Source organism: Mytilus trossulus, chromosome 10, assembly GCF_036588685.1.
Source record: "Mytilus trossulus isolate FHL-02 chromosome 10, PNRI_Mtr1.1.1.hap1, whole genome shotgun sequence".
NCBI lineage: Eukaryota > Metazoa > Mollusca > Bivalvia > Mytilida > Mytilidae > Mytilus > Mytilus trossulus.
This window is the reverse complement of record NC_086382.1, coordinates 10,085,937-10,108,078: the sequence shown is the minus strand read 5'-3', so window position 1 is coordinate 10,108,078 and position 22,142 is coordinate 10,085,937. Positions and strand designations below refer to the sequence as shown.

At 32.9% G+C, this 22,142-nt stretch overlaps 2 protein-coding genes across 2 annotated transcripts in view; one reads left to right on the top strand and one right to left on the bottom strand.

Annotated features, from left to right (window-relative positions):
• LOC134686831 (cytochrome b-245 heavy chain-like) overlaps window positions 1-19,822 on the top strand; it is a 28,510-nt gene extending 8,688 nt beyond the window's left edge. Inside the window, exons 8-15 of the mRNA XM_063546635.1 lie at window positions 2,450-2,594; window positions 3,599-3,691; window positions 4,446-4,580; window positions 11,027-11,145; window positions 17,429-17,548; window positions 18,086-18,278; window positions 18,983-19,107; window positions 19,691-19,822. Coding sequence (XP_063402705.1) covers window positions 2,450-2,594; window positions 3,599-3,691; window positions 4,446-4,580; window positions 11,027-11,145; window positions 17,429-17,548; window positions 18,086-18,278; window positions 18,983-19,107; window positions 19,691-19,817 — 1,057 coding nt within the window. The 3' untranslated portion in view covers window positions 19,818-19,822. The remainder of the gene's footprint in view (window positions 1-2,449; window positions 2,595-3,598; window positions 3,692-4,445; window positions 4,581-11,026; window positions 11,146-17,428; window positions 17,549-18,085; window positions 18,279-18,982; window positions 19,108-19,690) is intronic.
• On the bottom strand, window positions 13,009-14,862 carry LOC134686832 (uncharacterized). Its single transcript, XM_063546637.1, has one exon. It carries the CDS (start codon window positions 14,737-14,739, stop codon window positions 13,066-13,068), a length of 1,674 nt encoding a protein of 557 aa, XP_063402707.1. The 5' UTR covers window positions 14,740-14,862; the 3' UTR covers window positions 13,009-13,065.
• Window positions 19,823-22,142: the final 2,320 nt, after the last annotated feature.

Genomic DNA, 22,142 nt, shown 5'->3' with positions numbered 1-22,142 from the left:
AATTTCTGAACTTACAGTAGTTCAAAACAAGATGGTGCCAATCAAACATCTTCCTATATCTATGAAATCATGTAAGTCTAATGCTAATTGTGTGAGACTTGAAAACCCTGCTCTGGTGGATAGTTGTGTCATTGAGAATTATAGCACATCTTATTTTCATTTGTAATGGGAGATGAAAAATGGAAAAAGTTATATTTGCAGCTGAATTAAAATTTTCATAGTTTTGTATGGTACTACTTTTGTTGGAAAAGAATTATTGATTTAACTTAAAGATAAATTAAGTTCTTAATTTTTTTTTATTATCAGAGAAAGCCATAATGATTGACTTTATCATCCAAACTAAAAAAAATGTGTACTGTAAATACATTATTTTGCAATTAGTCCTTTCTTTTCTTGCGATTCTTAGATTTAGCTTGATGCATTTAAATAAAGAAAAACCCAAGATATATTTGAGTTGCTGGGTATTTTTCTACTTGGGGAGATCACAAAAATTAGTTAGTTATTTTTCCAGTATTTAATTCATTTTTTGCCATAATTTAATGGTCAGCCTTAAATCGACCTAAGATAAATGACCTTATCATGCTTATAAGAGAGATAAACTTTGAAATAATATTTAAAATCCATTAGTGCAACCTAAAGTAAGTGACATGACAACACTAGTTTTTGCTTATTCTAGCACTTTTATAGAAGGTTCCTGACTTTACTGTGAGCATTTCAGGGTCTTTTATATGTGGTATGTGCTTTTGGAATTTTTTTCTCATTGTTGAAGGCTGTTATGTGACCTATAGTTGTTAAATTTTATGTCATTTGATCCAATACTCTGGTTGAGAGTTGTCTCATTGACAATCATACCGCATCTTCTTATTTTAATAAACTGATGTTCATTGATACACTTTTTTAGTGATTTTGCAAATGTTTAAGAGAAGATTCACATTTGCAACAATTTGATCTTTATCCCATCAAACAGATCATTCTTCAGTAAACTTAGTCAGATTTTATTAACCTTTAAACATTAGTATCCTGAAGTACTTTTTAATACAATCATAAGTAGTTAGTACTTAGTACAAAGCTCTTATTGTATGTATATAGATATATTCATACAAACAGGATATATTATAAAGCTATTTAGGATGTTATCAAACGAAACACTTTATGTTGTAGAAAAGAAAAAGAAAAAAATATTTTTTCTGAATATGCAATTTTTTTTTGGATGATGATGTTAAATATCACTGATATTTAACATCATCCAAAAAAAATTATTTGATGATCAGTCACAAAGGTCATGACTGTAATATTTAACTCAAACTTACACAAATTAAGAAAATAATTTTGGGAGAGAGAGCACAATACAAGTTGATCATCTTATTATAAATCAAACTGAATGTATGAAATTAAAAATGCAATTTTATATTTTTGCAAACTTGAAAAAAGGCATTTTTATATTCATAAAATAAACCCAGTAATTTCAGAACTTGGGATTTTTTCACTGTTGAAGGCTAAATGGTGACTTTTAGTTGCTTACATCATTGTCATTTAGGCTTTAGTGAGCAGTTGTTTTATTGGCAATAATAACCAGATCTTGTTTTAAAACATAAATTCCCATAAACATACTGTAAATTCAGAAATAATACATGCATTTATTATTGACATTTTCACTAAAATGCAATTTTAATTTTTGCAATATTGTGAAAAATTACATTTAATTCATTTGAAAAATTTGAAAATGCAAGTTTAAATAATGGCCATGATAACCCTGTTACAATTTTTGCAATTACTAAAACATTGCAATGATTTCTGAATTTACAGTATTCAAACATCTGATTTAGCTAGCTTGCCATTGGAAGTGTAAACAGTTTGATCCTGATTCTTGATGTGTTGTCACTGATTGTGTTTATAAGGTGTGATGGTAGCCCTACTATTGATTTATTGGTTGATTGTTTATGCCACTGTCAGCACCCTAGGCTATACCATTGTTATTGATCTAGGAAGCTGGAGGGCCTGCACAGTAATATGTCTGCTGGTAAAAAAAATGGCAATCTTTGTCAATTTATAAGATTAAAATTAAAGACACCTGTCACATGCAGAATTCAAGCTCACAACCTCAGTGTTGACAGGCTAGTGATACTGTAGTTGAACTACTTAGTTCCCACAGCCTTCAAGGGCCTAGCTGTACTATGGAACATTATGTCATATGTTTGTGATGTTTTGGATATTTGATTAAGATGCATGGGAAGAGGTTAAGGTTAAAAAAAAGCAACTTAATAAATCTCACTACATTTTTCATGTACAATGTATGGTAGCCTATCAATCTTGTTGGCAATCTTTTTATTGTTTGTATTTTTGTCTGTTTGTGGAAGATAAAAGCAGTGTGAGGTTCAATATTATGTGTACTTTTTGTATGTTACAATTTATAAATGCCATATTTACTCTACCTTTTTCTATTTTACAGAGGTATTGTAAGAAGACAAACACCTGCTAGTGTAATGCAGCACAATCCACTTAATTGTTCTGCCAACCCGTCCAACTGGGGGAAGAGGGATTCATCTGGTCAAATGCGATGTCCTATTCCAGAGTTTGAGGGAATATCAGCAAAGGTGAGAAATTTATCGGCCCATTCAAGAGAGAGACATTATGCAAATTCATTATTATTCATTGGTTATCAATTTTGAAGATTTTGTGGTTACCATGGAACCTTGTCCAAATAATGATGACATCTTGAAAGGCTATTATATTTATTTTCTTTGACCCCTTACATCAACAGGAAGGTGTCAAAGCAAAACTTTGAAATAGCCTTCCAAGACATCATAATTATTTGGACTACCAGGGAACCATGAATTTCCATATACATATTTCCTAAGAAATTTATGCAGACTTTGGCCAAACCATTAATTAAAATATCCACTAAAAATGCAAGTTTTCCTCAATCACTGAAAATTGGTTCCCAAGAAAATAAATGAATCAACAGTAGTTTATCACAGATTTCTCCCTCTAAGTATTTGGATTCATTGGCAAGGATCGTTCAATGCTTTGTATGTAGATTAAATGCATTTCAGATTTTCTGTATTACTAAATTATAATGTATATGTTATGTCTATAGATGGATTGATGGCACTGCTGTGAGAAGTTTAATTGTCAGCCCAGTAGTCACCTCTCCTGTGCTGACAATATATTTGAAGGGCTTGGAAAACCATAAATAAAAAAAGTAAAAATTTGTGCCAAATCTGTCTTCTGCCATCTGTATGTCTTGGATAGATAATCTTAGGATATCATTTTTTTTTGACAATATATGAACTGTTAATTTACAGAAATAATAGTATCCGTGATATTTCATTCATCGCCTATGTGCTGTTGTGTTTTTTTTCTTTTTTTTGTATTGGAGTTTTCTATTTATTTTCAACTAATGAATTTGAATGTCAATTTTTTATCTTTAGCCTCAACAATGGCACATGAATTGCTCCTGCAAAATCGCTTCAAGAACTTCAATCTAAATTTTTTTTACTTTTTCAACCAGTAAAAACAAAAATACCTGTAGTTAAAATAGAAGAAATTATTCAAAACCCTACTTGTTTTTTTTATATATTGATTTATGCATTTGTAGGCATGGATGTGGACAATAGGACCTATGGTTATTTACATAATAGAAAGAATTGTAAGATTTGTGAGAAGTCAGCAGCGAGTTGTCATCACCAAAGTAAGTTATGCCAAAACACTTTTCATACTTTTTACTGAACACTTGCTTTAAATCCAACATGCCATCAGCTCTGCCATTAACTGTCTATAAATTGTAATGAGCAAGCTTGAAAAGAACATACTGGTACCTTTAGCTTTGAAACAAACTTACAAAACATTGTGCTGAACAAGCTTAAAAAAACATGTTTTTAGCATTGAAGCAAACTTCTATACATTACAATGAACAAACTTAAAAAACACATGCATTGAGCTCTACCATCAACTTTTTATAAATTGTAATGAATAAACTTTAAAAAATCACATACCTTAAGCTTTGAAAAAAAAGATCTATACATTGCACAGAACAAGCTAGAAAAAAACCACATGCTTCTAGTTTGGAAACAAACTTTTCATACATGAACTGTACAAGTTTGAAACGAAAACATGCCTCTTTACTTAATGTCATCCAATCTTTCCACTCGTGATACTTTACGGTCCCATTAAAAAAAATTTGCACTTGTTTTGTATAATTTCATAGTTATAATCATAATAATGATGTATGAATGTGAATATAAATTCAAGCTATTTGGTATATATTGATAAAATAAGGACATTTAATGTTGTAGTTCAAAATAACATATTTTTTTTTCAATAAATGTGTAATTATAGATATAAAAAAAGGATATGTGCTGTTACATTAAAAATAGTCTACGGTTAAAGTTTATTTAGACATGTAATGATAGGAGCACTTTAACTTAAAATGTTAATGATTTCAGGTAGTAAAGCATCCATCAAGAGTTTACCAGTTAAGAATGCAGAAAAAAGGATTTCAGATGTTACCAGGACAGTATATATTTCTACATTGTCCCAGCATATCAAAGCTTGAATGGCATCCATTTACTTTGACATCTGTAAGTGTACTTTTAAAGTGTTTTAGTTCCCATCATGTAATGTATTGTTTTTTTATGTGAAAATAGACGCGAAAAGGTACCAGAACATAGTTTGGTCTTATGTTATACTGTTTTACCACTGTTCCGGGTTATGGGGAGGGTTTGGTGCCAGCAAACAAGTAAGGAGCTTGTAATTCAGTTGGTGTCGTTTCTTTTCTGTTTATTGTTCATTGTTTTGTACACAAGTTTATATATTCTACTTCTTATGAATGTTTCATATATAAGGCATTGTTCCAAATCATTCAATTTGCCAATGAGGTTTCTCAGGATGTTACCACAGTGTCAAGTTTGTTTGTTCCAATTTGTTTTGTGTTTGAGCTTTTGATTTTGTCATTTGATTAGGGACTTTCCTATGCATTCTGTATTTTTGTAATTTTAGTTTTTTACATCTTGTAAAATTTCCCTATTTTCATCTAAAATATCATTAGATATTTTTTTCTTTAAAATAATTAAGTAACAAAATTGATTTGAAAGAATTTTGTAATCTTATAAATTGATTGGTAAATGGTGAAAATGACAAGCACATGCAAAATCACTAGTACAAGAAGCAAATACTAGTTCTATTGTTCCTTTTCCATGACTCTTATATTTGTAAAAAAAATCAAAAAAATCATAGAAATTAAAAAAGCTTGTGATGAGAATTTAAAATAAAAATGATTTATATAATTGATACCAACTAAGACTTATTCCCAACTGATGGATGAAAGTTGTCTCAGTTATTCCCCCTTTACTGTTATTTCATTAGTCAAAAGTTTTCATTACTTTTCTGAGTTTATTAAAGAACAAAACAATACATATAGGCGAGCGCCAAAACAAGGATTCGGAGGTTTTTAATGCACCTACGTAACACACGGCTATATGATATATCATTTGAAAGGTCTTTTATCGTACATTCAGAATTGCCTGGTCGTCAAACTGGGAAATGGTCACATTTTTCAAAAAACGGATATTGTTCGAAAAATGCAGTTTAAGAACAAATTCATCTGCAATATAATATGAAATATATCATTTGACAAACTGAATTCTATCTAATTTTTGTTTCTGAAATATTTTTTTGTTAAAAAGTGTTAAAAATGAAAAAATCTCGTATTTTTGTGAAAATTATAATTTTTACGGATATTGACGCAAAACTCTCGGTAATATTTAATTTTGCATCTTAAAACACACAAATTCTATTGGTTTTATATTATTAACATATATAACTAGTTTTTTAAGTTCTAATGTCTCTCCTAGCTTGTTTTTTATACCGACAAAATATTGATAAAACTATATTAAAACAGATCTTAAAACTGCTCTAAAGCGCATATTTACCATGTTTACAGCACATTTAAAAATAAATGTTTGTTTGGTCTCTTGTTAGTTCGACAGTTATAAATACAATATGATTTAATTGTCTTAAGCTTGCCAACCACGTCAAGGCCGAAGATCACTAGCAAGGTGTTGTTTTTTTGTTGTTTTTTGTTTTGTTTAGATCATTTGCAAGGTGTTGTTTCTTTTTGGGTTTTTTCTTAACTACCACTATAATCGCATAAGGAACTAAATTACACAACCATTTGGTAGAGTTATTACAAAACACAAAACTAGTAATAATATTCATATTTACATTGAATAACAGTGAGGCAACTTAAACTTTATATTGCCCCATTGCTCAAATGCTCTTTCGCTATTAGTCAATGGTATCGTTTTCATCTTCATCAACGTCATTCATTTGATCTTTTTTAGAGGTTGATGTTCTCTTTAGAATAAATATTTCGGCAAGTATCACTGCCCTGACATGGACAAAGATCCGTGCAAGATATTTGCTGCTCTCGGCAAATACATTTCTTGCTACGTATTTATTCCCTCGTGCAAGAACATACTAGATCTTGCAGGAAATCGGACTTCATCATGCCTAAAAAGTAGAATGGATCTGGGCCATGTAAACTCTTTTCCATCCGTTTTCATAAGGAGACAAAGGATTTGGATGATCGAGATGTGAGGACATCCAAATTGTCGTTTGTTGAAATAACCGCAAAATATGAATGCAGATTCACTTGAGTCTTTGCATGTTACAAGTTTAACACGTAACTTGTTTAAGTCAATATGTGATGAAGCGAATTTTTCTGTTAAGTCATACAAGCTTTAAATAAGCTCTATGGCAGGTGACAACGATGTGGAAAAAGCAATCTTGTCAAAGTTTTGGAGATTTGTAAACTTACTCGGAGATTTTCTTATCAACTTGAAAACAGTCTTTTTGCCAATCCCAATTATAGCAGAAGTGGTATCACAACCAGTTCAAGCATGAACTACAGGGAGAATGTTAGCTAGTAAAGGTGAAAGAGATTTACTTAACTCATGGATTGGTATGTACCCTCTACAGTCCCTAAGACAATTAGTTGACCCCGTGAAAAACCACATTTGTTCAGTCGACACAAGAATCTTGAAATAATGAAACAGAGCACAAGAACATCTGTATCGGAACACTTGACTATGATTGGTCGCCTTCAGCGATATGAAACTTTTTCGTAGTTGTTGCCGATCGTCTATGTCGCTCTGCTGATTTTATGGAATGTTCAGTACTAGTGTCAAAGCGATCGAAGACATCAACAACCTTGTCTGTGAATCGAAAGCATGATTGTAAAAGATGGACGAAAGATACCAAAAGGGACAGTCAAACTCATAAATCAAAAATAAACTGACAAAGCCATGGCTAAAAATGAGTGCCTGCATAATGTAAGATTTGGCCAAGTCTCAAATTGTTGACATCCTTTTAACATCAAATGACTGAAATCATGCCATTTCCTATTGGTACGGTAGCACTGTGATCGATTGGAGGAATGTTAGGGACTGATCCTTCCTTAATTTTCAAATTCATGGGAAGATCAGACTTATTTGTCTTCCTCATAACTCCATCGTCATAATATATGCAGTGGGAATGGGACAAATTAGATAGGACGAAACAGTTTCCACAGATACGTCATCTCTACATTTAGTTAGAGATAATGCACGGGTAAACACAAGCTCGGGAATCAAATGACCTTTTACAACTTGCCCAGATTTGCATTTTAGTTGTACTTTGGGGTTCATATCCTCAAATGTCTTCAGTCCTGATCTTTGTCTGTTGATAGTGATGACTCAACAAATATCTTCTTTTTTGACGTTTTTGTTTTTCAAGTTTCAACTGATTTTAACAGTGAATCTTCAATGTCGTGACTTGCATGGAGACCAGTTGAAATGTTCATATGCTGACGGGAGAGATTATCAACGTCAAATGGATTTGTCATATTTTCTGTTATATAAACAGTTATATCGTCTACAAATGTTTTATCCCTTTTCATTGCAGCTGGTTTTGCTTCATCGTGACATTGGTCACCAACCTGGACAAGACACGCACGTGCTCTCATTGCCGATATTATCTGACTAAGCACATGCCTCGTAAGATTCCATCTTATCAATGAAGCCTTCCTCCTTGTTAAACCAACACTGCCTCTAACAACCTTAAAACATCATCATGTTTTTGCCTTAAGCTAACAGCATTCATTAAGGTTGTGAAACCTCTATTAGTTGTCATACTAAGAGTCTCTTGTGTGATATTTTGACATATTATACAGCATTGCTAATTATGGACAAGCGGCAGCGCTTCATTGGAAGTGGCGCACATTTCACAGGACTTGGACACTCATCAATGATGAGTAATTATGATAATATTCAAGAATATACTATTATACAAAATGCAGTCTGCTGCTTACATAGCACATGCTAATATCATTAGTAATGGTTAAAGTGGTCTTTTGGTAACACATATACGAATATTTATCTAGTAATATGTTGAAACACGACTTGTGTTTTGGAAACTCAAGTGTTACCTATGCATATTAGATACTAGATTTATATAAATGTTTAGCGTCTGGGATAAACACGATACAGATCCGGAATACCGTTTAATAATGCAGATTTTAGAAAAGTCGTCAAACGTTTATTATCCATCATTGAGCTTCGATGTGTGTCGCAATCTTTTCAGGGTATATGGAATTTATAAAAACAAAACATATAAGAGTTTTAATAAGTCATTGACACTGACAATCTAAAAAAAATTAGTATTTTTTTTACATTTTAGGGTTGGTCTTACAGATGCCTCAGAATCAACTAATTTTTCATAAAATCTTCTTTTTATTGGATACCATGTCTTTTTAGAATGTAGTCCAAGCTATCTTAGATAAAAACGAATACTATATTTACAACAATGCCGATATATGCAATGTTAAGTATCACCGTATAATCCAAAGTAATTCGACATATCTGTGTTCTCGTGAGATTTGCATGAAACGTGACCATAGGGAACGTTGACGACCACCCAAATCGAATGCTCTAGAAGTTTTTCTTTCGATTGATACCAAAATTAGCTGTGTGTTCGATAGGTGCATTAAAAACCTTAACGAGAGGCTTTTTCTCAAATCGGTGCTCGCCTAATACTGATGTATGTTTTTTTATTCTATGAAATGTTTTGTTCTTCTTTTTATTACATAGAGGTAGACATTTGATAAAAAGAGTATCTTTGTTTAAAAAAAAAGACCAATTCCTCATCTTTCAAATATCCTCTAGGGTTTAACAAAAAAAGCTGAATTAGAATATTCTATAAACAAAAAAAATGCATCAGGATTACTCGGCATGAGCTTATAATGCATAGGAATATGAAAAAATTCACTTTTAAGTTGTTAATATTCTTTCACAATTGATTTGTCAAGGACATGTACTGTGCATATGGAAATGTGCAAACTCAGGATTAAATTTGCTTATTTTGCAATTGCACCAAATGCATAAAAATATGCCATAATTGGTTGCTAATACAAAATCAACAACATTTATGTGAAGTGCTTTTTGTTGAGCCTTCGACTTAAGTCGAAAAAGCGAGACTAAGCGATCCTACTTTCCGTCGGCGGCGGCGGCGGCGGCGTCCACAAATATTCACTCTGTGGTTAAAGTTTTTGAAATTTTTATAACTTTCTTAAACTACACTGGATTTCTACCAAATTTGGACAGAAGCTTGTGTATGATCATAAGATAGTATCCAGAAGAAAAGTTGTAAAAATAAAATTCCATTTTTTCCTTATTTTACTTATAAATGGACTTAGTTTTTTCTGCGGGGAAACATTACATTCACTCTGTGGTTAAAGTTTTTAGAATTTTAATAAATTTCTTAAACTATCCTTTGTTTGAACCAAACTTGGACAAAAGCTTGTTTATGATCATAAGATAGTATCCAGAAGTAAATTTTGTAAAAAAATAAATTCATTATTTCCGTATTTTACTTTTAAATGGACTTAGTTTTTCTACAGAGAAACATCACATTTACTCTGTGGTTAAAGTTTTTAAAAATTTAATAACTTTCTTAAACTAGCTGGGTTTGTACCAAACTTGGACAGAAGCTTATTTATGATCATAAGATAGTATCCAGAAGTAAATTTTGTTAAAAGATATTTCCATTTTTTCTGTATTTTACTTTTAAAGGGACTTACATTTTCTTCCAGTTAACATAACATACAGTCTGCAGTTTAAGTTTTCAAAACATTAATTAGATTCATTAACTATCCTACATTTTTACCAAACTTGGACAGATGCTTCTTACAATCAAAAGGAATATTTTTAATGATTTTTTTTCCTCCTTTATGTTGAGCCTGCGATTTACAGCAAAAGTAGGCGAGACACTGGGTTCCGCAGAACCCTTACAAATTTTTTATTATTTGACGAGCAAATCCCCATCCCAGCTTTACAACTATCGTGAAAGGTTTGGGGGTTAAATTTTTAAAACACAAACCACAATATATTATTTTGAAAGTGTAAATCTGTGTACATATGACTGTACCAAATCAGGAATATGACAGTTGTTTTTGTTTCATTCAATTGGTTGATAAAAGTTTTATGTTTGATGTTGTTAGTTTTAATTTACTTCCCCCTATTTGAATTTACCTTTGAGTTTGATATAGAATGAAATTCAAAACAGTGTGGCTGTGGCTATTGGTTGACAGATTAAATTCATCCATTGACTGGGACAATTTACGTGAACATTTGTCCGTAACGCCAATGTTCACTGATAGACATTTAAACTGTGGGGTCACCAAAGGTTTCTAAACGCCTTTAATTATAAAAATAATTTGAAAATTAATCTTTTATGTTTTAATTTTATATAATTGATATAAATCAAAACATCGTGTTTTTTCTGATTTTTTTTTTCAATATCTTTATTTAGGTGTTGAGAACCTTTGGTGACCCCATAGTTTAAGAGTCTTTTAAAAGTGCATAGTGAGTTTGTCGTTACATACAAATGGCACCTAAATTGTCCTAGTCAATGGATGAATTTAATGTGTCAATCAATGGCCACAGCCACACTGTTTTGAATTTCATTCTATTTGTTTTTCTCTTTTGTACAGGCACCAGAAGATGATTATTTCTCTGTTCACGTCAGACGAGCTGGAGATTGGACTGATGCTCTGGCTAAAGCCTGCCATATTGATGATGATGACTACACAGCTACATCTAAACTACCAATGTAAGTTGTAAGTCCCCTTCAGTCAAAGGAAACGACTTTAGGTTTGTCTGTCCTTCTGTCTGCTGGTGTGTGTCTGTCTGCCTTTTTGTCTGTCTATCAGTCCGGCAAATCAATCTTTTACACTTTTTTCATCAAGATAATAATTTGATATTTGGCATAATTCTTTATCTGACCAGTAAAAATTTAGTTTTGGTCTGATGATTTTGTGCAGAAGTATGGTCCATAAACAGGTTTCTGTGCTTTTTATACAACTGCAAAAAATTTAATGGTATGATGTTATCTTCTGCGTTGTTGTCTGCATTGTCATCTTCGTCAAATTCATCAATTTGTTTTTTAAGGGATTCCAATTTTTTTGCAATTTTTGCAATTTCAATTTTTTTTAAAGTTTCAAGAAGAAATCTTTAATTGAACAGTATTGTGCAATAGATTTGTATGATCTTGACATTTGTTTAGTGTAAGAAACCTATATAATGACAAAAATTTGATCACAACCCAAATTCAAACAGTATCAAGCTTGAATAATGTGTCAAACTGTCAGGGTCCAACCTCTGCGGTCAGAATCAGGCTGCACCCATTGAGGAATTTTATTTTGTTATGCTAGCTGACATTGAAACATGTGTTTATAAAAAAAACATAGGTTTAACACACACTGAGTTTCCCTAATGAAGTGTACCAAGCTGACAATAGAATATGGAGAACTAAACACAGGTCTGGATTACAAAATAAAAAGCCTAGTATATTTGATGAGATGTTTTATTTAATCATGCTCTGATATCTGATACATGGACTTATCATATTGAAAGGACATTGGTAGGTTATATCAATTGATATTCATAAAACTGTGTCTTGAAGATAGGTTTGATCCTTGGCTAAGTAAAACTAAAATGTGCAAATCAGTCTTTGTCACAATTTTTTTTCTGGTGAGATGTTTTTTTAGCATGCAAATTAAAAATCAGAGTTCCTTTGTCTAGGTCCTAGCATAGCATATATTCATATCATTTTAGTATATACCCATATGTGATATGCATGATATATCTGCCACTTGACATTAAACAAAAATTAATCAATTATAGCCATCAATAAACAAAACAAAATAGGTTAACCACTTGACAAATTAATGTAACATTCCAGGAAACTCTGAAGTGAGCGGCAGTGTTTTAGTGTTTTTGTTTTGGCAATTTAATATTGATTACCTGTATATATGCTCCAAGAACTCCCAGGCAAATTCAAAAAAGAAAGTCCTTAAAAAATTGTCAAAATTCAAACTCTTTCAATCAACAGAAAAAGTGAAAAACAAATGCCATACTCGTGACTTAGTACAGGCATTTTCTGTTGCGCAATTGTCTTGCATTGGAGATCGGAAATGCAGATCTAATTATACCAGCTAAACAGATAGTTGGTAATATTGTGTGACTCCAGACATTTTGACAATTTTACGGGGCTTATTGTGAAGGTAAGGTGACCTATAATTGTTAATGTTTGTGTCATTTTGGTCTTTTGTGGATAATGGATAGTTGTCTCATTTGCAAACATACCACATTTTCTTTTTTATTTATTGTACCAAACAGCCTAATTGTTCATATTACATTATCATGTTCTTGTCCTTATATGCAATTAATTTAAAAGTTAAATTTAAAGTGCAATTTATCTTCAACATGATAACTTTTGTAGTATGTTTTTTTTTATTAGTTTATTGTTTTGTTTTCTTAAATGAAAAGTGTATCATAATAAAGTAATATGTTGTGTATTTGGTGATAAGAATAACAAATGTGGCTTTAATTCCTAATTTAATTAATTATAGATTTATTAAATGAATAACTAAACACAGCTAGCTCTTGTTTAAATATGATGAGGAAAAAATCTTTTTTCTTTAACAAGCTCCCTTTTAGATTGTACATGAATTTGAACAAATAATAAGTTTTATTCAAACATTTCTACTTCATATAATTTCGCCTTGTCAGAATTTCCGATAGGTGTTGTACATCCTATGTAAAGTTGTCCATTGTTTCTGAAAGCCATAGAATATGGATGTTGTATTCCGACATCTCTTGTGTTGAAGTAAGTTATGAAATGTCCCAAACTATTTAGAATGTGTAACGTATGGAAGTTTAAGTTTGGTACAATGATTTTATTGGATGGTGTGGTCGCTATTCCTACTGGTTTGAATGGCCTTGTTTTAGTGTTCAGGTCAGGGTGACCACTGTATGTCTGTAAGATCTCTTTGTTGTGACCAATGATCAGGACTCTTCCTCTTCCATCACTGTGTTGTTGATCCACTAGACATATATGGCCATTTTTGGTGCTAGAAATGTTTTCAGTGTACGTAAAAAGACGCTGATTATTTTTATCACGTTCAAGTAAACATTTCTGTTGTCCATCCTTTTCCATAGAGATTATAACACGTCTTCCAGTAACTGGAAACAAGGGACCACTACTTCTAGTGCCGATTAAAACTGTGTCGTTTTCCATGACATGGATAGCTGTCGGAATTAGTGGATCTACGTCATAGTTGGTTTCAACTATATCCCCAGTGCTTCCATCAACCATTTTGAGCACTGAGTCACCTCCAGTAATGAGAAGCAAGTCATTTGACTTATTTTCTGCCATGCCAAATATTTTCATTTTAAAACTAGAACACGTTTGAAGGTTTTCATCTAGCTTCACTTGATGTAAAATGCCTGGTGAATTACATGTAATCCATACCGAGTTGTCAGCCCCTGAAGAAATATAATCCACTCTAGGTATTTCAGTATTATACTGTTTCATAACTCTGAAATTAATTTTATCAATGACCTCATGGAATGATCCAATGTTATTTTCACTCACTTCCCCTGGTAAAAATGTGGGTATTAACTTTAGTTCAAAAGGTTCAACAGGTTCAATGTCTTCGATATTGTTTGTTATTTTTCCAAAATCATCAAAAAATTTGGCAACATTTCTTGACTTCACAATGTCTTCTAATTTTGATTGACAAGTTTCTAAACTTTTCTTCTGATGTGAAATTTTCTTTTCTTCTTTTTCCGTATTATTATGAATACTTTCCCATTTTTGGTCCAAGTCTTTTGCTAGTTTTTCAGTAAGACGATCAACAGCATTTTTCAAAATTACATTCTGAGAATGAATTTTTTTCTTTGTTTCCCTATATTTTGAATTTTCCGTCTTAATAGTGTCGATCAGTTGAGTTTTCCTTTGGCCTAAGATTTCGATATTTGATCTTATTTTCTTTTGTTTATTCTTAAGTTTTTCTAATTGAATTTCATACCCTTCGCCAATTTCCAATAGTGCATGTTTACTGTGTGTTTTGGAAGTACAAATCGGACAGACAATTCTGTCACATGACAGACAGTAACGATTGCAAATTTGCCCCAAATGTTCAGCACACTTAATGTTTCTATAATCCAACTTTGAAGAATGTTGTGCAACCTCTTTTATGTCCATTACTTTATGATCTTTCGCATTTTTTATGTTGGGATGAATTCTCAATTTACATTTTTCACACATAACTATATCACATTGCAAACATTTCCATTTAATGTCTGTAACAGATTCACATAATTTACAAAATAAACTTCCATTCATCGTAAGACTAGCCATAACTTAGTGTCCATGAAATAATGTAAATTAAGTACAAGCACTGATAGATAGCTATCTTAATCCTTTAGGACTTCAAAGATTTTAAATTTTATCAAGTGGTCAATGGTCATTATAGACCATTGTAAATATAAGAGGTCATGATCACGAATATATAAATAGAATAAGGTCAAGGTTTAAAATTTAAATGCTACACTCATAATATATCATAGTTTAAATAAAAATTGATAAATAAATTTAAAAAAATGGAAAAATCACAATATTTTGACCACTTTTAGTTACTGATCAACATTTTTATATTTTTATATTTATATTCATATTAAACAGTAAATGATTTATTATTAATTATAACTATCAATTTTTTTTTATTGATTTTGCTCTTCACATATTTAAGTACTGATATGTCCTTGATTTATAACTTTGAGTTTCTCAGTCTTCCTTTTTATGGTGAATCCACACAATTTTTTAAGCTCACACAGTTTATAAAGTATTTTTCTAATATAATCAAAACTGATAGTGAAAATGAAAATGGTATTTCGTTTTTGCAAGAGACAGTTCCAGTCTCTTAAAAACTTTTTTTTTAAACATGCTTATGTTGATTCCATTAACATTATAATCCATAGATTGATTTGTATTTGATTAATCAAATAGATTAGAAATTGGCCCTTTTAGCTCACCTGGCCTAAAAGGCCAAGTGAGCTTTTCTCATCACTTGGTGTCCGTCGTCCGTCATCTGTCGTCGTCGTTAACTTTTACAAATATCTTCTCCTCTAAAACTGCTGGGCCAAATTAAACCAAACTTGGCCACAATCATCATTGATGTATCTAGTTTGAAAATTGTGTTTTTTGAACCGGCCAACCAACCAAGATGACCGCCTTGGCTAAAAATAGAACATAGGGGTAAAATGCAGTTTTTGGCTTATTACTCAAAAACCAAAGCATTTAGAGCAAATATGACATGAGGTAAAATTGTTTATCTGGTCAAGATCTATCTGCCCTGAAATTTTCAGATGAATCAGATCACTTATTGTTGGGTTGCTACCCCTAAATTGGTAATTTTAAGGAAATTTTACTGTTTTTGGTTATTATCTTGAATATTATTATAGATGGAGATAAACTGTAAACAGCAATAATGTTCAGCAAAGTAAAATTTACAAATACGTCAACATATTATTTAACCAAAATAGTCAGTTGACCCCTTTAGGAGTTATTGCCCTTTATAGTCAATTTTTAACCATTTTTCGTAAATCTCCATGATCTTTTACAAAAATCTTCTCCTCTGAAACTACCAGGCCAAATTAATCCAAACTTGGCCACAATCATCTTTGGAGTATTAAGTTTAAAAAATGTGTCCGGTGACCCAGCATCAAACCAAGATGGCCATCACAGCTAAAAATAGAACATGGAGGTTAAATGCAGTTTTTGGTTATTACTCAAAAACCAGAGCATTTAGAGCAAATCTGACATGGGGTAAAATTGTTTATCTGGTCAAGATCTATCTGCCCTGAAATTTTAAGATGAATGGGACAACCTGTTGTTGGGTTGCTGCCCCTGAATTGGTAATTTTAAGGAAATTTTGCTGTTTTTGGATTTTATCTTGAATATTATTATGGATAGAGATAAACTGTAAAGAGCAAAAATGTTCAGCAAAGTAAGATCTACAAATAAATCACCAGGACCAATATGGTCAGTTGACCTCTTTAGGAGTTATTGCCCTTTATAGTCAATTTTTAACCATTTTTACAGAAATCTTCTCCTCTGAAACTACTGGGCCAAATTTTACTAATCATAACCAGAATCATTATTAGGCTATATAGTTAAAAATTGTGTTTTATGACCGGGCAAATCAACCAAGATGGCAGCTACGGCTAAAATTAGAACATAGGGATAAAATGCAGTTTTTGGCTTATAACTCAAAAACCAAAGCATTTGGAGCAAATCTGACAAAGGGTTAAATTGTTTATCTCGTCAAGATCTATCTGCCCTGAAATGTTTAGATGAATCGGACAACTGGTTGTTAGGTTTCTGTCCCTAAATTGGTTATTTTAAGGAAATTTTGCTGTTTTGGGTTATTATCTTGAATATTATTATAGATAGAGATAAACTGTAAACAGCAATAATGTACAACAATTTAAGACTCAAAAATAAGTCAAAATGACCAAGATGGTCAATTGACCCCCTAAGAAGTTATTGCCCTTTATAATCAATTTTTAACAATTTTCATAAAATTTGTAAATTTTTACTAACATTTTCCACTGAAACTACACGAACAAGTTCATTATAGATAGAGATAATTGTAAGCAGCAAGAATGTTCAGTAAAGTAAGATGTACAAACACATCACAATCACCTAAACACAATTTTGTCATGAACTGTCTGCTCCCTTTGTTTAATTCACATATACCAAGGTGAGTGACACAGGCTCTTTAGAGCCTCTAGTTTAATTTAGTCATATCATTTTGGTATGTTTCATGTTACATTTATTGTGGTAAAATGGACCATTTAGAACTGTTACTAGGGATATAATTTTGCTATGAAGTTGATGTTTTGTTTAGTAGAGTATTTCAATGCATTTACTCACTATTTCAGGGGGTCTGTAGATGGACCATTTGGAACAGATCTAGAAAATGTATTTTGCACTGAAGTTTTTAATCAAAAAGAGAATACTTCACAGTATTTGCTGATTATTTCAGGGTGGCTGTAGATGGACCATTTGGTACTGCTACTGAAGACATATTTTGGTATGAAGTTGATGTATTTGTAGCCGCAGGGATAGGAGTTACTCCATTTGCATCTATATTGAAACACATCAGGTAAGGAAATCAACTTGAGCGTTTAAAATTCAATTAAGAAGGGATTGCATCCCCTGAGGTAATTACTTCAATAACAGCTGCTTTTTGCATAAACAGAAGTATATATAAGGTTTGAAAAAGAAACATCACGTTTCTGAGTGATGGGGTTTAATTCCTAAAACAATATTTGCCTTTATATATAATTGAAACACTATCAATTTGAATAAGTCAAATATATCATCTCTCAATTTCAATCTATCTATATGCTGATATGTTAATGAACGAATCGTCTTTATGAACTCAGCACAAGTGTTAAATCACTATACCCTTAGTTTCTGAAGAAGGCAGTTTAAAGTTAACTTATACAATGTACTGGTGTCTGTGTTTCTATTCATTTACATGTTTGTTTCTTCATTAATTCATCTGTCATTCATCTTTGTATCCGACAGAATTTGAGGGGTTTCAATCAGCAAAACAAGAATTTGTTTTTGGTCTATGTGTTGCTGTAATTTTCTTTAAATTGTATGATGGTCTTAATGGATTTTTTTAATCCTGTAGATACCAGTGTATGAATCCTGATGGAGACATGAAGTTAAGAAAGGTATATTTTTACTGGGTCTGTCCAGATACTAACTCATTTGAATGGATGCAAGAACTTCTACTAGAATTTGATACTCAGATGGCTGAACAGGGAAACACAAATTTCCTAACCTATAATATCTACCTAACCCGAGGCTGGGACAAAGATCAGGTAATTTGGGAATACTATTTAAAGTAGAATGTTTTACTAATAGACTCACTGGTTGTCTGTTTGATAAAACATAAAAAAGGATAACAGGAGCTGCTCAAATATGTAAAAATAATGGGTTGAACAACAGACCTCACAACCAGCCCAAAACAAAACTAAACAAAAAAATTGACAAAACAAAGACCAACAACAATGAACAACAAATGGTCAATTATTATCAAAGGTACCAGGATTATAACAGTACGCCAGAAGCGCGTTTCGTCTACATAAGACTCATCAGTGACGGTCATATCAAAATATTTATAAAGCCAAACAAGTACAAAGTTGAAGAGCATTGAGGATCCAAAATTCCAAAAAGTTGTGCCAAATAGGTCTACGGTAATCTATGCAAGGCAGCTTTTTTATTTATTTTTTTTTTGTAATAGCTCTTAAATTGTTTTGGTTCTTATAATTTCTTGGCTTTCAAAAACTCAGCTTTGAGTGTTCCTAATGAAGGTCATCCAGAACATACATCTGGATGCATGCAATTGATAACATGTTGTTTTCAGAATATAATTTGTCATTGCAATTAACAAGCTCAGTATTTCAAATCACACTGCTACTTTAAATTAATAAATATTATCCTATTCTGCACTTTTTAGAACCAGAATCAGAATACAATTCTTCATTTCAATTATCAGGCTCATATTATGATTTTACGCTTTTAGGCTCAAAACATAATTTTACATGAAGGCGATGAAGCAGACCCAGTAACAGGACTACAGCAGAAAACACATTATGGCCGACCAAACTGGGACAAAATATTTGAAAATATTTCTAAAGACCATGCTGGGTAAGTACAAAAATGTTTATCAATATATATATTGTTACTACAATGACATATGATCATAATATATACAGAAAATGATAGAGGTCAGGAATAAAAGTTGTACATGGAAAGACGTTGCAGAAACATTCCAGACATGAAAAAATCATAAGTTTATGGTAATTTAGACTTAAACTTTCATAAAGGGAATGAAAATAATAGTTGGATATGCTGGAGAACATGTACTTTTTATTAATATTTGACTTATTTAAAATATCTAAATATGTTTACAGAGATATGCTAATTTTTTTTATGGATTTACCTAATAATAGGCTGTGCATAATTGATCGATTGAATTAACAAGTTGTACATATTAGAAATAATCAGAAATTGTAATGACATCTACAATATACTTCCAACCATCGACGCTTTTTTTCACATATCTGAGTTCAACAGAATAAAGTTTAACTGTAGTAAAATAAATAAGAATCCTCTAAACATTTATAAATAAAGCCCTTTTGATTATCATTGTCCATTTTCAGTATTTTGAGTTTATATATGGGAAAAGGGGGAATAACTCTGTAATCTGATTTGTATGTTTCTATTACAGGATAAGTGTTGGTGTATTCTTCTGTGGACCAAGTGGATTATCAAATACTCTTCACCAAGCCAGCAACAAACATTCCGCTGTGGATAAAACTGGGGCAAAGTTCTTCTATAATAAAGAAAACTTTTAATTTCTATTGAACAATTGTTGTTACACTTTACATGCATTTTCAAATAAAAAAAACAAATAACTGGGCATTATTGTCTATATATATATATTATTTAAAGGCAAAAGAACCCGTACAGATTTGCACTAATACAAATAGTATTGCAAGAAATATATGAATACCCTGCATTTTCTAACAATGAAGTAAATTTACAGACATTTGGTAAATAAGTTTAAAAAAAACTTCAAAGCCATATAGCCCCGAGAGGCACCAGTGTCACTGTGACCCAGTGTTCTAGGAGGTCGAGCTGCTGTATCATGAGCTGTCAACAATAATGTTGTGAGGTCGAGCTGCTGTATCATGAGCTGTCGTCAACAATGATGTAGTGAGGTCGAGCTGCTGTATCATGAGCTGTCAACACTGAGGTTGTGAGGTCGAGCTGCTGTATCATGAGTTGTCAACACTGTGGTTGTGAGGTCGAACTGCAGTATCATGAGCTGTCAACACTGAGGTTGTGAGGTCGAACTGCAGTATCATGAGCTGTCAACACTGATGTTGTGAGGTCGAGCTGCAGTATCATGAGCTGTCAACACTGAGGTTGTGAGGTTAAGCTGCAGTACCATGACCTGTCAAAACTGTTGTTGCGATGTCGAGCTACAGTATCATGAGCTGTCAATACTGAGGTTGTGGAGTCGAGTTGCATTACCATGAGCTCTCAACAATGAGGTTGTGAGATCGGGCTGCAATATCATGAGCTCTCAACACTGATGTTGTGAGGTCGAGCTACAGTATAAATGAGCTGTCAACACTGAGGTTGTGAGGTCGCGCTACAGTATCATGAGCTGTCAACACTGAGGTTGTGAGGTCGAGCTGCTGTATCATGAGCGGTCAACACTGAGGTTGTGAGGTCGAGCTACAGTATCATGAGCTGTCAACACTGAGGTTTGGAGGTCGAGCTACAGTATAAATGAGCTGTCAACACTGAGGTTGTGAGGTTGAGCTACAGTATCATGAGCTGTCAACACTGAGGTTGTGAGGTCGAGCTGCAGTATCATGAGCTGTCAACACTGATGTTGTGAGGTCGAGCTACAGTATCATGAGCTGTCAACACTGAGGTTGTGAGGTCGAGCTGCTGTATCATGAGCTGTCAACACTGAGGTTGTGAGGTAGAGCTGCAGTATCATGAGCTGTCAACAGTGAGGTTGTGAGGTCGAGCTGCAGTATCATGAGCTGTCAACACTGAGGTTGTGAGGTCGAGCTGCTGTATCATGAGCTTTCAACACTGAGGTTGTGAGGTCGAGCTACAGTATAAATGAGCTGTCAACACTGAGGTTGTGAGGTCGAGCTGCAGTATCATGAGCTGTCAACACTGAGGTTGTGAGGTAGAGCTGCAGTATCATGAGCTGTCAACAGTGAGGTTGTGAGGTCGAGCTGCAGTATCATGAGCTGTCAACACTGAGGTTGTGAGGTCGAGCTGCTGTATCATGAGCTTTCAACACTGAGGTTGTGAGGTAGAGCTGCAGTATCATGAGCTGTCAACAGTGAGGTTGTGAGGTCGAGCTGCAGTATCATGAGCTGTCAACACTGAGGTTGTGAGGTCGAGCTGCTGTATCATGAGCTTTCAACACTGAGGTTGTGAGGTCGAGCTACAGTATCATGAGCTGTCAACACTGAGGTTGTGAGGTCGAGCTGCTGTATCATGAGCTGTCAACAGTGAGGTTGTGAGGTCGAGCTGCAGTATCATGAGCTGTCAACACTGAGGTTGTGAGGTCGAGCTGCTGTATCATGAGCTTTCAACACTGAGGTTGTGAGGTCGAGCTACAGTATCATGATCTGTCAACACTGAGATTGTGAGGTCGAGCTGCTGTATCATGAGCTGTCAACATTGATGTTGTGAGGTCGAGCTGCAGTACCATGAGCTGTCAACACTGAGGTTATGAGGTCGAGCTGCAGTATCATGAGCTGTCAACACTGATGTTGTGAGTTAGTATCCTGGAAGTGGCAGGTGTTGTCCACTCCAATCATGATTGACTTGGATTATTTTTTTCTGACAAAAGATCAGTGGTTCTGGCTGGTTACTCTGATAAGGTAAACGGACATAAAGTCACAGGACAGAAAGTCACAAATTTTGTAGGACAAAAAGTCACAAATATTTGTTGTCAATGGTTTGAATATATAAGAGAAATATTTTGAAGTATTTACACTTTATTACATATATTCATAATAAAGTTTAAGAAATGTGTCATTACACTTGAAAAATAAAGATTTTTTAAAATTTTAATCATGCAAAGGATATATGTCTAGGCACCATGAAGTTATTAAAAAAAATGTTAACAATTATTAATGATC

Bases quoted from the DNA above. Each gene is read 5' to 3' on its own strand.
- LOC134686832 (XM_063546637.1), bottom strand. From the start codon at position 14,739: ATGGCTAGTCTTACGATGAATGGAAGTTTATTTTGTAAATTATGTGAA.